Source organism: Colobus angolensis, unplaced genomic scaffold, assembly GCF_000951035.1.
Source record: "Colobus angolensis palliatus isolate OR3802 unplaced genomic scaffold, Cang.pa_1.0 Scaffold9, whole genome shotgun sequence".
In the NCBI taxonomy this organism is placed as follows: Eukaryota; Metazoa; Chordata; class Mammalia; order Primates; family Cercopithecidae; genus Colobus; species Colobus angolensis.
In genome coordinates this window covers 8,201,653-8,217,722 of record NW_012122931.1, presented here as the reverse complement: position 1 = coordinate 8,217,722, position 16,070 = coordinate 8,201,653, and the positions used below count along the sequence as shown (strand labels likewise).

The 16,070-nt window shown below is 49.1% G+C and overlaps 2 protein-coding genes across 8 annotated transcripts in view; one reads left to right on the top strand and one right to left on the bottom strand.

Annotated features, from left to right (window-relative positions):
- The window catches only part of RALGPS1 (Ral GEF with PH domain and SH3 binding motif 1), a 261,883-nt gene that overhangs the window by 111,384 nt on the left and 134,429 nt on the right, over positions 1 to 16,070 (top strand). The gene's annotated exons all lie outside the window — the stretch shown is intronic.
- Positions 10,163 to 16,070, bottom strand: part of ANGPTL2 (angiopoietin-like 2) — a 35,586-nt gene continuing 29,678 nt past the window's right edge. Inside the window, exons 4-5 of the mRNA XM_011931360.1 lie at positions 14,501 to 14,771; positions 10,163 to 11,975 (exon numbers count right to left, since the gene is read on the bottom strand). Coding sequence (XP_011786750.1) covers positions 11,776 to 11,975; positions 14,501 to 14,771 — 471 coding nt within the window. The 3' untranslated portion in view covers positions 10,163 to 11,775. The remainder of the gene's footprint in view (positions 11,976 to 14,500; positions 14,772 to 16,070) is intronic.

Here is a 16,070-nt window from a genome sequence, read left to right as displayed (position 1 = left end):
AGGAAATCCAGCCTTTTTTTCATTTCCCCACCCCATGTTTCCACGGTTCCCAAGGAGCACGCATTTGTTCCACAGGTCCATCCTGGTTGTTGCTTGAGCCTCAGCCAGCAGCCTGGCCCCAAACTTCTGAGCCCTCCCACTGGTCCCCTCCTGCCTTTCCCAGTTGGACCTGTGTGGAACCAGGCTCCTGCCTTAGCTGGAAGAGGAGGTATCTGTCAGACCACGAAGCAAAGCAAAGGCTGGATTCTGGTCTGCCTGCCCATGGAGCTGTAGGAGCCATAGGCCATATTCCTTTTTCTACTCTGCCCCAAAGGCCACATGCTACAGGGGCCAACTTGCTGCCCTCCCCACCCCAGCCCAGGAAGCCTTTGAACAAATCTCCCCTTCCCTAGATGTAGGCATTCAACCCTCTCTGGGATCCAGCAAACAAGGAAAAGCTTCCCTTGACCCCAGGCTCAAACATACTTCCCAGTCAACAGAATGATCTCGAAGACACTACCCCATCCAAAATGAAGGAAGCTATTTCCATGATTTTGAAGAGTGGTTAGCTACATTTTGTTTCAAATCTCTCCCTTCCAGAAGGGAAGAGATTGCCTTTACTTTTGCAATCTTAGGATTTGTTACCTTAAAATTCACACTTTTTCTGGGACTCTGTAGTCTTTCTCATTTCTTACAAAAGGCCAGTGGATGTTATTAAAACCCCCATTTTATGAATGAAGAAAAAAACACAGCTTGACTCATGACTTACCCAACATCATATCCCAGGCGGATACCAAGTTTAACTCAAGATCTCATGCTTACTGCTGGGGTTCCACCCAGCCTTAACTTATGCTTCCTCCTTTTAATATCTCCGTCTCCATGGAAATAAACAGTGGAAGGAAAACATGTGGGGTTCAAGAAAGGAGCACTAGGTGGAAAGGCTTGTTTCCTGCATGCTTTGCTGCCCAGAGCAGGAGAATCTTGTCCCATTTGTCCCTTCTGGGACAAAGGGAGGATCTGCAGTCAGCTTTTCTCTGAGTCAAGAAGTTTTGTCCTTCTCTACAAAACGAGGTATGAGCATGAGCCCATTTTGTGCAAGAAAAGTGCTTTCATGGTAGGAGTCTTTATACTCATTAGGATGACTATTCCTCTTTGACTTCCTTTAGTTTTTTGGATTTCGAGTTAGAAACTAACACTAGCAATAATTACAAAAGCTCACGTTCACTGTCTTGCTATGTGATTGTACTGCGTTATCTCATTCAGTCCTCCCAACACTCCTTCCTTTGAGGGAGACATTGGTTTCACTTATTTGCTAGCTGCAAAATATGAACAAGATTCATGTTAAAGTTTACACACTAGTAAATGGTGAGATCAGTGCTTGTACCCAGGTCTGACTCCAGTACCCCAACCGCTAACCTCAGAATATGCCCTATGTTCCCCAGAACAGGCCTTTAACCTCTGGGAAAAACCACAGCTGAGAAGGAAAGCACCTCTAGGGACTCCTCCTGTGTGGAACAGGGAGACTTCCTGGTGGGAGGTCCTGGAGAAGCACATTGACTCATGGGTGGGGACAGAGTGGACTGAGTGGACACTGGTCTTCTACTGACACATTCTTACTGTCCCCTTGTACCTGGGCTGGCCCTAATAAAGAAAAGGGCTGGTGGAAGGGAAAGACTGGGGAGCTTCTGCAACCACAGGACCAACCTGGGGCCATTGGGATGTCTCCTTGCATTGCTGCAGAGAGGAATAGTTAGGACAATAGCCCTGAGAACCTAAAGATTTCATGTAGTAGACAGCTTTTCAGATGGCCCCCAATGATTTCTGTTCTCTAGTATTCATATCCTTGTATAATCTCTTCTCCTTAAGTATAGACAGAACATAGTGATTTGCTTCTAACAAATACGACAGAAATAATGGGATGTCCCTTCCAAGATTAGATCATTAAAGACTATCCCTTTTATGTTGAGTGCTTGCCCTTTCTTGCTCTCTTTTGGATCATTCATCCTGGAGGAATCCAGCTGCTCTGTGTTTGGCAGTCTTGTGGAGAGGCCCGTGTGGCATGGGATTGAGACCTGCCAACGACCACATGAGGGAGTTTGGAAGAAGATTCTGATTAAAAGGTGAGCCTTCAGATGAGACTGCAGCCCCAGCCAACAGCTTGACTGAAGTCTCATCAGAGACCTTGAGCCAGAGACACCTAGCTAAGACATGCCCAAATTCCCAACCCACAGAAACTGCAAGATAATAAATGTTTATTATAAGGGGCTTAGTTTTAGAATAATTTGTCACACAGCAATGGATAATGAGCACATTGCACAACCTTTATCACTACCCCACATTTATTGTTTGGTTGACCAGTCTGTTTTGGGACAAAATCAGCTGTAAAACTCAACACATAAAGGACTGTAACATTGGCCTCTAGGGCAGCAGGATGTACTGGACTCCTCTTGAAAGCTAGTTTTGAGGTGGGGGGATATGATAGGCTAGAGAGTGTGGTTCCTGCTTTGAGAGGTGATGAATTCTTGCAGTTCTGTAAGGAAGATGGGTGCCTGGGAATGACTGATTAGGGTCTCAGAGGGCCTGGAAGGTTGCCCTTAGGAAGCCTGTGTTCCCTGATGGAGTGTACAGTGGGCTGCTGAGTGCTCAAGGGAAACAAGGATATATCCTTTTTTGTGACCATCCAGAAAGGCATTTGGTGCCCCCTCATTCTTTTAAAAACTTAAAAATTACAAAAGTAATACATTGCTTGTCGTAAAAATTATTCACATGGAAAAGAAGTTTATAAAGTAAAAAGTGAATGTGCCATTCTTCTTCTCCCACTTGCCAGAGGGAGCCAGTGTTTGCCATGGGTGTGTGTTCTTCCAGACATTCTGATCCACGAATACAAAAAGACGTGCCTGTGGAGGGGCACATATGATATTGTGCTTTCTAACCAAAGTAGGAACATTTTATATGTGTTGTTTGCACATATGAACTGTCATAGATACTGTACAGTGGCAGCAAATCTAGAACTCCCCTGTTCTTTCTGGTAGCTCTTTGGCACCCACAGATGTATGGGCAACATGTTGGATATCGCCTGGATGAGTGCTTATTTGTCTAGCTGTGTCCCAATTGACAAATATTTAGACTGTTTCTAGTTTTTCACTTTTACATATACAAGTTGAATATCCCTAATCTGAAAATCCAAAATCTAAAACATTTTGAGAGTCAGCATGATGCTCAAAGAAAAGCCTCATTGGAATATTTTGGATTTCAGATTTTCAGATTAGGTTTGCTCAACAGGTAAGTATGATGCATATATTCCAAAATCTGAAAAAATATGAAATCTGTAACATTTCTGGTCCGAAGCATTTTGGATAAGGGATGCTCAGCCTGTAGTGCAGTGGGGAGCATCCTTATCTGTGTGTTTTTACCCTCCTGTTAGAGTAGTTCTGAAACACTGAGTGCTGGAAGTGGAATTGCTGGGGCAAAAACTCTGCAACTTTACAGTGCCTGCTGCTGGAATGGCCTCTGAAATGCTTGCAGTTATATTTCTACAAACAGGATATGAGTATGCCTATTTTTTCCACTCTCACCAACACTAGATATTACCTACCATGTTTTATTTATGCTAAAATGATAGGCACAAGATGCCTTTTTAAAAATACATATATATACATTTCTCTGCCCACCAATTCTCTTAGGCTCTAAATTAGGCAGCCAGGCCTTCAGGCCTCCCAGCCCCCTGATCAGCCACACTCTGCCCTTGCCTCTGCTTCCTGAATATCTGTCCTTATTCCCTCTCCCTGTGTCCCCAGCACAGGCCTGCACTGCCCTGATTGATGAAGAAAGACTGCCTTGCTGTTGGGTTCCTGTGGAGAGGAGGCTGACCTAAATCCATCCCCTGCACACTTGCCTGGGCATTGGTCAACATTCCAGGCTTGGAAAAGGCTGTGTGCTTCTTTTAATCCTTTTCCCTTGTTGAGATGACTAGGGCGTAGGCCTCTGTCATCACATGGCCCCAGAAGGGAATTCTAATTCCACTCCCTCCACATTAACTATCCTTCTAGGCTCTGGGCCATTCCCAGCTCTGCTGAGGCTCAGGGCAAATGTGGCCTGTCTTTCCTCATCCAAGAAGCCCTCTCCTGGTACTGTGAGATGCCCTTCAGCTTCAGGATGTGCTGTAGCAGTGGGGAAGGGAACATCCCTTGAGCAGCCCATGGAGCTGGATTTGTTAATATTATGACCATCAGCAAGCACAGCATGGGACAGGCAGATGGCCCACCCACCTAGGAGGTGCCGCATGTGGCAGCGCTGTGGGAATGCCGTGCAGATGGGAGAGGTTGTCTGTGTCTGGGCTCCCAGTGTGGGCTGAGCTGGCCCAGGATGGCCATTCAGGAGAGACAGGGATACTTGAATGTCTCAGGGTTGGCTGGTATTGAAACATGTCCACAGAGGCAGAATCCTAGACTAGGGCTGGTTCAGGCCTGACTCAGGTCTGAGAGAGACCTGTAAGCAAGCGCCAGGCCTGGAGGCATGGATATGGGAGATGAGCCACCACTACTGGAACCGAGTTACCAGATGATGAGGACCAGGGTTTGAACCAGATAGATTTGGTCATCTGGTGACTGCCAGAGCATCCACAAGTAGGATGTTTGGAGTAGCAAAGCAGGGGGCTGATGAGTCTGTAGGCTGTAGGACAGATGGCAAGAAGAAAAAGAGCTGCAGCCTGGCAAAGGATTGGTAGCCCAAGGAGCTGCAGAACGTTCTCCAGCACTGCCCCTTGTTACTCCACATCCATTGTTTGAGATAAATTAGGCAGACAGCTATGGACAGGCTTTCTGACATCTAGGGACCTTCTGATATCAAGCTGCTGCTGCTGCACAGGCAGGCTGGCTGGCCACCTGACATATCCACTGCTGTGGGCAGGAGGCTCCATATCACCGTGATTCTCAGATGTATTACTGAGTGATATGGAGTGACATAGGAGCTGTAGTGTGATCTCACTTCCTCCGTGGGTGTAGTGATCGATGCTGTAGAGGCAGGAACTCAGGAATCAGACTGAGTTGAGTTTACATTCTGAGTGTCAGGCTACATGCACTTGGGCAGCTCACTTACCTCTTTGATGTAAGTTTTCTATTATGTTGAAGAGAGAATAATTATAGAATCCACCTCACAGAGTTGTTGTGAGAATTTAAAGAGCCATGCATACTGCCTGGCACATGGAAAGCACCCTATAGATGATGGCTAGTATTAGTGCTATCCACATGAAAATACAGCTAAGAAGACTCTATCAGTGAGAACCCTGTTGCCCCCGTATCCCTATTGAGAAACACAGCATATCCAGGAAGGGCAGCATACCCAGGAAGAAGCCCATCTGGGCACGGCCAGGTGTCATGTTAGTTAGCCACCTGGCCCTAGAAGGGCTGGATGTGATTTCTGGGATAGTGCAGGGGTCAGCAGCAGGAGGGGCTGGGGAATAGGATCCCATCTGATGAGTAATGTCTGGCTGGCAAATTATGGTCCTGGAGAGGATGGGGACCAATAACATCTGGAGTGTAGTCTAGACACCTTTTTGGATAGAGACACAGCCTGTGACCCCTCCTTCTTTGGGAACCTACTTCCCCTGCTTCTCCCTTGGCACTGCACGCCAGCACCACCTAACTCTGCTCCATGGTCAGAGCCCATAGAGTTAGGGTGGGCACTCAGCCCGAACTGGGCCGATTGGATCCTCTATCTGGGAGCCAGCATTGGAACGTAGATGTGCTGGCACTCAGATCAGGAGGATGTGAACTGAAAAATGCCATCTGGTGCCATGCACCGGGACAACTGCAGAGAATAGTCCACAGATGGGTGCTTGATGAGAAGCAGAGAAAGAGACCCTGCAGGAAAGGGGAAAGCAAAGAGCAAGGGAGAGGAGCTGAGAAAGTTGCTGCCTTGCATCTTGAAGGCTTTCCAGGCAATTTCTAGTTCCTGGCCCTTGTGAGGCCCAGCTGTGTCCCTGCCCGTGGACTTGGGGAGATACCTCGTGTCCTTATGTAACCAGCTTATTAAATGAGCTGGACTCAATCAGGTGTAAGAACAAACCAACCTCATTTTTCCCCATGTCCTTTTGAGCCTACTCTGTGGATTTTTCTTTTCCCAGTCAAAGCTGAGAACTTAGCAGGTCCTTTGGTCTTTCAGGTGCTAGGCATGAAACAGCCCAATCCATTGTAACAATTCCTCATTCCCAACAGTCCAGTGTAGGAATTGCAAGTCTGGACTCCTAAAGCTGACCAGCTGTGGAGGTCTGGAGTGGGGGAAGACAGATGGTCAGCTTGTTTGTTTGTTTGTTTTGAGACAGGGTCTGTTTTTTTTGCCCAGGCCTGGAGTATGGTGGCATGATCTTGGCTCACTACAACCTCTGCCTCCTGGGCTGAAGTGAGCCTCCCACCTCAGTTTCCCGAGTAACTGGGACCACAGGTACATGCCATCATGCCAAGCTAATTTTTAAATTAATTAATTAATTAATTATGGTAGAGGCAGAGTTCTCGCATGTTGCCTAGGCTGGTTTCAAACTCCTGGGCTCAAGCAGTCTTCCCACCTCAACCTCCCAAAGTTCTGGGAGGCATGAGCCACAGCACCTGGCTGACACACAGTCAGCTTCTTCACTGGATCCTGGCCAGTCCCGCTGCCTCCCCAACGTGTTCACTGAAGTTTCTGGCCGGTGGAAACAGGAGAGGAAGAAAGGAGAGAGAAAGGTCCATCTTTCATAGCTGTTGGTAACTCAGAGCTCATGCCCTGTGGGTTTGCTAGATGCTCGTGCAAGCAACCCAGTGCTGCCTTTCTCCCTCTTGGCTGCTGCTGCTTCAGAATTTCCCTCCTGGGCACCTCTGACTCAGCTCCTTTGATGGAGTAATGTATAGCTCCCTTCCTGGCTCCTGTACTTCCTGCCCTGCCCCCACCCCCACCATCCAGGCAGCCCTCTGGTCCTAGGAAGCCTGAATTTGTGCCTCGGTGGGCTGGCCTTGTGCTCTCAACGCGGGCCGCTCTTCCCACTGCTCTTTGTGTTCCTGGGCCTGAGTCAGACAGGAGTGCTTATGCCGTCCCATGCCAGGCTGTGGGAATGGTCCCTTGAAGTCCCTCTCACCTGACTGAAGGTGGGTGAAAACACCCACCTTCCTTGTGGTGGTGGGAACACGTGAAGGACAGCTCATTCTCCCCTCCCCAGGACCTTCTTTCTGTACTTCTCACACAGCGTCAGGGAAGCCATCAGCTAATGCTGGAGAGCCAGTGCGGGGCCATGCCCTTTGCAGGGATGATCTTGCAGCTTTTATCTTGTCCTTAGCCTTTGAAGTCTCAGATAAAATTGAGGCAGAAAGAGCACCTTTTAAACATGTTGTTACACTTAAAAGCTTCCATTTTTGACTTAATCTGGTCATGTGAGTTTCTCTTACTATAATCAGAGTCTTGACAAGTCTGTGTGAAACAGACAGGGGGGTCTTGGAAAATCAGAGAGGACACCTTGAACCCCGTAAGAGTGTCTGTGAACTGTGAGCATGGTACACTCCCATTACCATTGTTTTCAGTAATTCGAAGGTTTCTCTTTCAGTCTTGCTCAAATTGGCAAGATTTGGGGGAGAGGGTCTTGTTCAGTGTCGCTTGCTCAGAAAACATCACTGTCTTCTGGCCCTGTTCCCCACACAAGCCCAGCAGGTGGGTGCCCCTTGTCCCCCAAGAGACCAAGGTATTGGCTAAAACTGGGATGCAGGGGTTTGCCTGGGGCAGGAGAAAGTCTGGGCTTTATTGACTTCCTTCTGGGTCTGCAAATGCAATGCAGCCACATGGAGAACTTAGTAATAGTAGGACTCCTGTGATTGTAGGCCTTAAAAGGTCACTGATGGGATAGGAAAGGATGGTCTGGTTGGCAAGTCCCCAGGATGCTGACTGGCTGTCTTTGCTGGCAGGTAGAGCAGTTCACTGGGTACCCAGGCTAGGGTGCTTGGACAGAGCCCTCCTGCCCCATGCTCTTCTTCCATGCCACCAGCTTAGTAAGCTGACCCCCACCTTTCATTTTCTCCACATCTCTGATGAGCTTATTCCTTCCTCTCCTTCTGTGTAGCCTGGGTGTGGTTTGATTAAGATTCAGGCTTGGGTATTGAGATGGGGTTTGGGAGAAATAGCTGGTATCATGACCTGCTTTCATTTGATCCTAAATAGTTTAGAAAAAGGATGGCTCTGCAGTGTCCTACATGGCTTTCCAGAGCTCTCTATTTGGAGTTTTGGAGCCAAGACCAGTGACCAGTAAAGTTGGGCCTTGTTTTCCTTTGCTCTTGTTCCCTATGTCCCACTCGCTGCACTCCAGATGTGTGTGGAGGGGTGATGATAGCCTGGGCCAAGATTAAGATATTTTCCTCAAATAGCATTCAGATTCCACTGTGATCCCAACAACTGACTAGGGGCTTAGGAGAAGGGAGTTGAGAACTCTTACTTGGTGCCTGACACCCAGCACCTTCTGGATTAATTGCTACCGGGGCATTCTTACCAGCAGCCTGACCTCAAGCCTCATTTTTGCCTCTTTTGTAAAGTGAGAATAATGATCCCTCCTTCACAGAGCTTCTGTGAAGGTGACGTAAAACACACACATGCACACATGCACGCGCGCACACACACACACGTGCACGTGCATGTGCCTGTTTCTTTTTCTTTCTTTTTTTTTTTTTTTTTGAGACACAGTCTTGCTGTCTCCCAGGCTGGAGTGCAGTGGTGCGATTTTGGCTCACTGTGAGCTCCGCCTCCCGGGTTCACGCCATTCTCCTGCCTCAGCCTCCCCAGTAGCTGGCACTACAGGCGCCCGCCATCACACCCGGCTAATTTTTTGTATTTCTAGTAGAGATGGGGTTTCACTGTGTTAGCCAGGATGGTCTCGATCTCCTGACCTCGTGATCCACTCGCCTCGGCCCCCCAAAGTGCTGGGATTACAGGCGTGAGCCACCGTGTCTGGCCACACACGCCTGTTTCTAAGCACATGGTAGGCTTCAGTGCATATCAGTGCATCTCTAACTGCAGCTTTACTAGAAAAAGCTATCATACGGTTATGTCACTTGGTCATTAGGTAGAAGGATTGCTGGGGCCCCGGGTATAAGTGCATTTACAGTTTTGCTATATACACTGGCAAATTACTCTTCAACAATATGGAGTCAATTTATACGTCCATCCATAGTGCACACATCTGTCCATTCCCTTGTCAACATGGATACTGGCATTTTTTTCATCTTTGCCAATCTGAGAGGCAACACGTCATGGTTTGTCCTTCACTTATAGCACCTCTCTGATTACTACTGAGGTTGACATCTTGTTTACCGGCCATTTGTGAGTCTTCTCCTGTGTACATGTACTTTGCCAAGTTTTCTGTTACAGGGTTTGCATCTTTCTTGATTTGAAAGAGGTTTTAGCATAGCATGAATATTCTGTATTTGCTATATATGTTTCAAATACTTTTCTCTTGTTCAATATTTGCCTTTTAATCTTGGTCATGTTTTATTTTTTGTTTTGTTTCTTGGAAAGCAGAAAATTGGAGTTCTGAAAAAAGTTGTATCTTTTAGTCTTTTCCTTTAACTTTTGGGATTTCCTGTCATGCCTAGAACCAATTCCCAACCCACAGATTTGTTTTACAAGGAAACAGTTCTAGCGGCTAGTGTGGAAGTTGGATTGGAATGAGGGAGATGGAGAGTCCTGGTCTGGAGCCTGGTGCAGTAGTTGAAGGGAGAGGAGATGAGACCCTATGCTAAGGCAGGCAAGATAGCTTGGCGTGGAGGGATGGATTGTGCTTCGCAGGGGAAGGGAGAGGTCCTTGTTTTTGATCTGAGCAATTGAGTACCTGGTGCCATTTGGTGAAAAGGGACCAGACCTAGAAGAAAGGTGTGTCAGGCATTAAGTGCACTGCCTGTAAGGTGCTTGGAGGACATCCGGTGGAGAAATCCAGGACACAGCTGGATGTGAGGAAGTGGACCTCCAGAGAGCCATCTTGGCTGAAGTACTATTGTGGTACTACTATGGTCCTACCTACTCGGGAGGCTGAGGGTATAGTGGTAACCAGAGATAGGGTGAGTGTGATTTAAATGATTCTGGTGTGTGTCCTGGTGCCAAATCTCCTCCTGGTTTTACTTAAAGAGGCTCTGATATGGGAGACCCCCAGAAGGCATTCTAAAACAGTAACACAGAGTGTAGATACATCCAGATAGCACTGATGGCTTTTATTGCAGATTCGTGTCATTACAAGGATAATCTGGGAATATATTTTTTTAAAATCCCTCCCTTTTATATACACAAAACATGCTACATGGTACACTTTGTGAGAAATGCTGAGGTAATAGGCACACACCCAGACATGGACAGTACCAAACATCCAACATCTCACACAGCCTGGCCCATGTGCCCACCGGGAAGGGTCTCACCTTCTTGACTCATCCCTTGCCCCTCCTTGGCAATAGTCTTGGGAGTGCTGAGGCTGACACTTCGTGGCCAACAGGACTCAGAAAGCCACCATGCCGCAGTGCATCAACCGAGGGGTCCAGTGACCCCTGATTATTCAGCAACTCCTGAGAAGTGGCCCATTTTCATTTTTGTGGCACTTGTTCTCCAGGGAAGTGTAGTTTGGAGATGAGATGCGGACTCTAGTCAGCCTGAGAGCGTGGAACCTCTGGTCTGTAGCCAGCCGGGGGCTCTGATGATCTGATGACTTCTGTTCAACCGATTATCTCCTGGCCAGATAGGTTATTATTTGTGTGAAGACTAAAGTGACATGTAGGCTAAAGTATGAATGGAAGATACAAAACTGCGAGTACATTATCTGTGTGACCGGTGGAGCTTTTGGCCTGGCCTTCCCTTCCCAACCAGAAACCTGGAGCCCAGAGTGTTTCCTGCTCAGAAGCTGAGGAATCTTGCCTGGAAAGAAGGGGCCATGTGACAGAAAAGGCAAGGAGTAGATAGGCGAGGAGTACAACAGAGCGGAAAGGGGGCCTTGAACTGCGGTGAGTGGCCAGGGACTGACACACAGAAGGCACTTAATGAATGGTGTCAAATAAAGGATAAGTGGGTGATGGATGGTGAAAAGTCCTGAGAATGGGGAAAAGTATGAAAATGGAGCGGGAAGGAGTTTGAAATTTGATTAGGTACCAAAAGGGGTTCTTAAGAGAAGAAGCTGGGAACCTCTATGTGAGAGGTTAGCATTGTAGACATCCTGGAAGAATCCAGGCACACGGATGCCAAGGGTGATCCTTTCAGTTGAGCCACACAGTCTGTGATCTACCCTTAGACTCAAGTAATGCAACACTAATGAAATGCTGTTCTCCTAAGAGCAAAGCTGCTGGTGACAGCTTCAACATCTGAGAACTGAATGTATGTGTATTTAGGTATGTAAGGCAACCCTATATATGGATCTAGATATATCACATGTGATGTATATCTAAATGCATATATATGTGGTATACACATATGTGCACAAGGGAGGCTCATACACATGTATATTATGAAGGTATTTTGCAGTTGTGTTTTTATTGTAGAGACTTAATTTATTTAAAGAAAGAGTTGTCTGTAGTCCTGTCCTGTCCTGGAGACATGAGGGGCTGTCTGGTGTGAAGGAAAGTAGGAGGGACAGAAAACACTGTATCGATTCAGTTCCATCATCTGCTGCAGTGACTTCGGAAAACAGAATCCAGCATCCCAGTCCTCCCAGCCTCAGGATGAACTGGTGAGGAGTTGTTCTTTGTGCTGTGGCCAGTGTGACCAGGGTGGGCTCCTGGCAATGGCCATGAGAGGTCAGGAGGGGGAGCTGGCTTAGTGGAAGGTGTTGGGGTTCGGTCGGATCATCATCACCACTTTCTTGAGTGAGTAAGAGCCTCCTCGGAACTCAGCCCAGTAGACTCCGTCCTGGTAGCGGCTCCGGTAATGGCCCCCGCGGTACCAGACCCCGTTGAGGTTGGAGTGGGCACAGGCATTATACCACCAGCCTCCCTTCTGGTAGTGGGCACAGTTTCCTGCAAGAGAGAAGGCAGTGAGAGTGTGTCTGGGAGGAGGCCATTCTACCTGTGTCCATACTTTGCTCAGGGCTTTCAGCAAAACCCTCTCTGGGAGACATCTGGAGCAGAAACGCTTGGGAGGTGGACCCGTCTCCATGGGTGGTGAGAGGCCATGCATCAGGCCTGCCTTTGAGGCTCAGCTTTATAACTAACTAGCTGTGTGATCTCAGACAAGTGACTTAACCTCTCCCAGCCACTGTATCGTCATCTGTAAAATGAGAATAAAAATGACGCCTGCCGCACAGAACGGCTCTGAGGATTGAATGAGGATGCGTACTTGACACTTAGCCAGGGCTGGGTGCAAAGGAGGCCCCAAGGGAACTCCATACTTTGTGTTCTGATAGGAAATGGAGATGGCCTGAGGTGGGCAGGGAGGGAGAAAAGCTTTTCCTTAGGAATTTTTAGAGTTGAAACAGTTGGGTCAGGAGTCTTTATAGAATGACAAAGGAAGTGTTTAAGAAGAAATGCTCCTCCAGTCCTCCCCGGCTCGTATTCCATCCAAACAATTTTTTATATTACTTCACAAAGGAAAGGTATTTCCATAAAACTTTTGGCATTATCACATCATGCTGAATTTTGCTGCCAAGGACAAGCAGTTCAGAACAACAGTAAAAACTGTGGGAAGGTGCGCGCGGGCATGCAGGGGCAGTGCACGCTGTGGCAGGGGGAGAGGGGGCCACTCTCTGCCAGCATTGCTCTTAGTGAAGGGTGGTCCCCACTTTCCTGACTAGGCCTCACGAGGGGACCCTGTACTCAGGGGAGAGGCTGCGCCAGTCAGGATTGTGGGTCGGAGGGCCCAACAGAGCAGGTGGCCGAGGCCGTGGGATGAGGTCAGGAGGTCGCGCTCAGTCTGAGGCAGAAAGCAAAAGGGGAGCTGCAGCCCAGGTTTTCCCAGAGTTTTTCTGGGGGTCCTTCTGGGTCATGATTCCAGGCCACAGGGACCAAGTGGCAGTGTTGGACTGGTATAGCAGGGAGATCCTTGGGCACGCCATAACCAGCCTCCTCTTTGCCAGCGGAGGCTCCACACACCTCCGGGGACAAGGAACTTGCCAGCTACTGATTTTGTTGCTGGCCAGATCTGAGTTTGGATCATAGAACACAGTTTCTGCTCCCTAAGGAGGCGGCCCTCCAGAAAGGCTGTAGCAGCCCCTGCGTCCCAGGGTCTGATCAGCTCTGAAGGTCATCCTCCTGCCCTGCTCTTCTAGAAGCCTCGGCAGCCCTACTGCTTCAGAACAAGGGCCTGCTCCTCCTCCAGGGCCCCTTCGGGCTGAGCCAGTTCAGTGTCAGTGGGTGGATAAGGTGTCTGTGTGATGTAGGGATGGGCAAGTCATGTCCTTCCTGTCCCCTGATGTTGGGAGAATTACCCTTCAGAATGTGGCTGCCATGGGGACCTGGCATGAGGATCCCCTCCACCTTAGCATGTAGGTTTCAGGGCCTGCCTGAAGTGCAAGCCATTTGTAGGACAGTCTCGAGAGCTCGCTTCTCAAGTGGGAGGGAGTAGCCTTCTGACCAATACCACATAGGAAACGTAGGCAGGAGAGGACTGGGTTTGCCCATGAGAGCAGACAGCCAGAGCCTGGAGGCGGCATCGGCCGTCAGGTGGTGCCAGCCTCAGGGAGGAGCGTGGCAGGGCCGAGAGGCCTTCATCTCAAGAAACTGGGTGTTGGCCCTGGGGAGACATTAACTGTGTGGGAGTCTGATATCTGGACTCAGGGCCGGACCATATCTATGTTTCTTCTAATTTTCTGTTTTTTCTCTTGTTTTTTGTTTAATAAAGACTTCTTAGTAAAGACCTAGATTTGAAGCATGTGGTCTTAGACAAATCACTTTCTCTCTCCTATCTGCTTTCCTCTTAATAGCTTCCTCTCAGCACTGCCCTAGCATTACATGCAGTAACAGTGACCATGAAGAAAGCCAGCTTGTGTGGGGCCCTCGCTGTGTGCCAAATCCTAGACAAAGCACTTTGGGTACATTCTCTCTACCCTTCTCCCTACCCTGCAAGGTAGTTCTTGTCCTTCCTTCCAGATGCAGAAACTGAGACCCAGGGAGATTTAGCAGCATGCCTAAAGATACATGGCTGGTAGGAGGTGGGACCAGCACTGGAGCCCAGGTGTATGGCCCAGAGCCTGCGCAGTTGGTTAGCTCTATACCAGGTGCCTTGGACAGAGGTGGTGAGGCCACAGCCCAATACATGTCTTTCTGCATTGGCCCCAGTTGGCCCTGGTACGTGTGATTTGTATACCTCTTTATGTCTCCTCTCCCCATTTTTTTAAATTTGTAAATGCCACTCTGACCCAGCTTTGTGAAGGGGACCTGTGGGCAGGAGAAGGGACCCTCAGGGGGTGGTAACAGGGTCAGGCAGCTTGGCCCAGCTGCTTATCACCCTGGGATCTTCCCGTTTCCAAGCCCTGGAGTCAGGGGCTCTGGCTCTGGTTGACCTCTTTTCCCTGCCCTGCACCTGGGTTTGACTCCACTTTTCCTACCTGTGTAGACATCGTGATCTCTGTCCAGGGTGGTGAACTGCTTGCCATTGTGCCATGTAAAGGAGTCACCCGCATTGCCGTGGTAGCGCCCCAGCCGCAGCTTATAATACTCGCTCTCAGGTTCCAGGCGGAAGCTGGCGTATTCTGCAAAGACTTTGCGGCCGGACCAGTCCTCCATGGTCACCAGGAGTTTGTAGTTGCCTTGGTTCGTCAGCCAGTAAATGTTCTCCAGGCCCAGCCAGTATTCACCATCAATGTTCCCAAACCCTTGCTGGGGAAAACCCGGGAGAGTGTTAATATGGGGCCTGCAGTGCCTGTAGCCAGCAGGCCTGGCTCTCGGACACTCAGCCCTGGATAGAGGGGCCGGGGAAACAAGCAGAGCATGAAGCAGACCTGGTTCAGACCCCTACTCTACCACTGAATCTCTCTGTGACTCACACATTATTCAAAAATATGCAGAGTGCCTACCCTGTGCCAGGCATCATGTGAACCCCAGATTCCTCGTTCTTACGTCAGGGAGGCTACATTACCTTCCCCACAGGCTTGCTGCAGGAACACGTGTGCTGTGGCAAGTGGAGGGCCTGGCACTCAGTAGGCACTCAGCAAGCATGCCTCAGACAAATCCCTGACCTTCACTGAGCTTCACCTCCTTCTCTGGAGATGGGCTGTGTGTGAGGGGCACGTGTAAACTCTAATGCACCAGACAGGTGTAAGCTGTGACGCATGTGTCCCATCCACTGGGGCTCCCCTCTAGGTCTAAAACCTAGTGGTATCCACCGGCACTGGGTGGTATCCACCGGCATGGCAGAGCCATGTGTGTAAGGCATCGTGGCTTCAGTTGGTGAGCTTCAGTGTCAGAGGCCTCAGCTGCAGTCACTACTGGGCCAATTGCTGGCTTTGCAACCCTGAGCAAATTACTCCACACTTTCACCTGTAAGCTGGGTCCATAACAGAACCTCCCTCAGGGGGTTGATACAAGATTAAACAAAATAACTCACGAAAGCCCTTAGCATGGTGCTGGCATGGGTTGGGCACTTGGCAAACCGAGCCACTCTTGCTTTCCTTAGTGCCACCTCTGTTTAGAGGGTGAAGAACCATGTATGTCTGAGTCCTGGCAACTTTCCCTGCTACACAGATGAGCATTTCAACTCCCTGGGAAGCAGGGAGCCCAGAGGATGAGCCTGGAATTAGGACTTGAGCATTGCCGCAGTTCCCTACCAGGACTCTCTGGGGGATTCTCCCAGGGACTAGGAGTGTTTTGGGACTTGCCCCTTCTGGGCTTTGAGAGCAGGTCTTTCCCCGTGGAAACCCCAGTTGGGAATGAAATGCTCCCCACTCCTGGGCCCCCATACCAGCATTTCTAAACTCTCACCCTGTCCTGTGGGGCTGTGGTGGTCTGGTCTACTAACTCTTGTCCTGCAGCAGTTGCTAGCAGCAGTCAGAGGAGGAGCTGGTTCTCACTACTCCTGGTGGGTTTGCACAATGGCCCTGTCTGCATCCTTCTTGCCTTAGGTGTGTGTGTTGTTGGGGCCACACTGGCCTGGACTTAGTCAGCATGTACCTCTGAGCG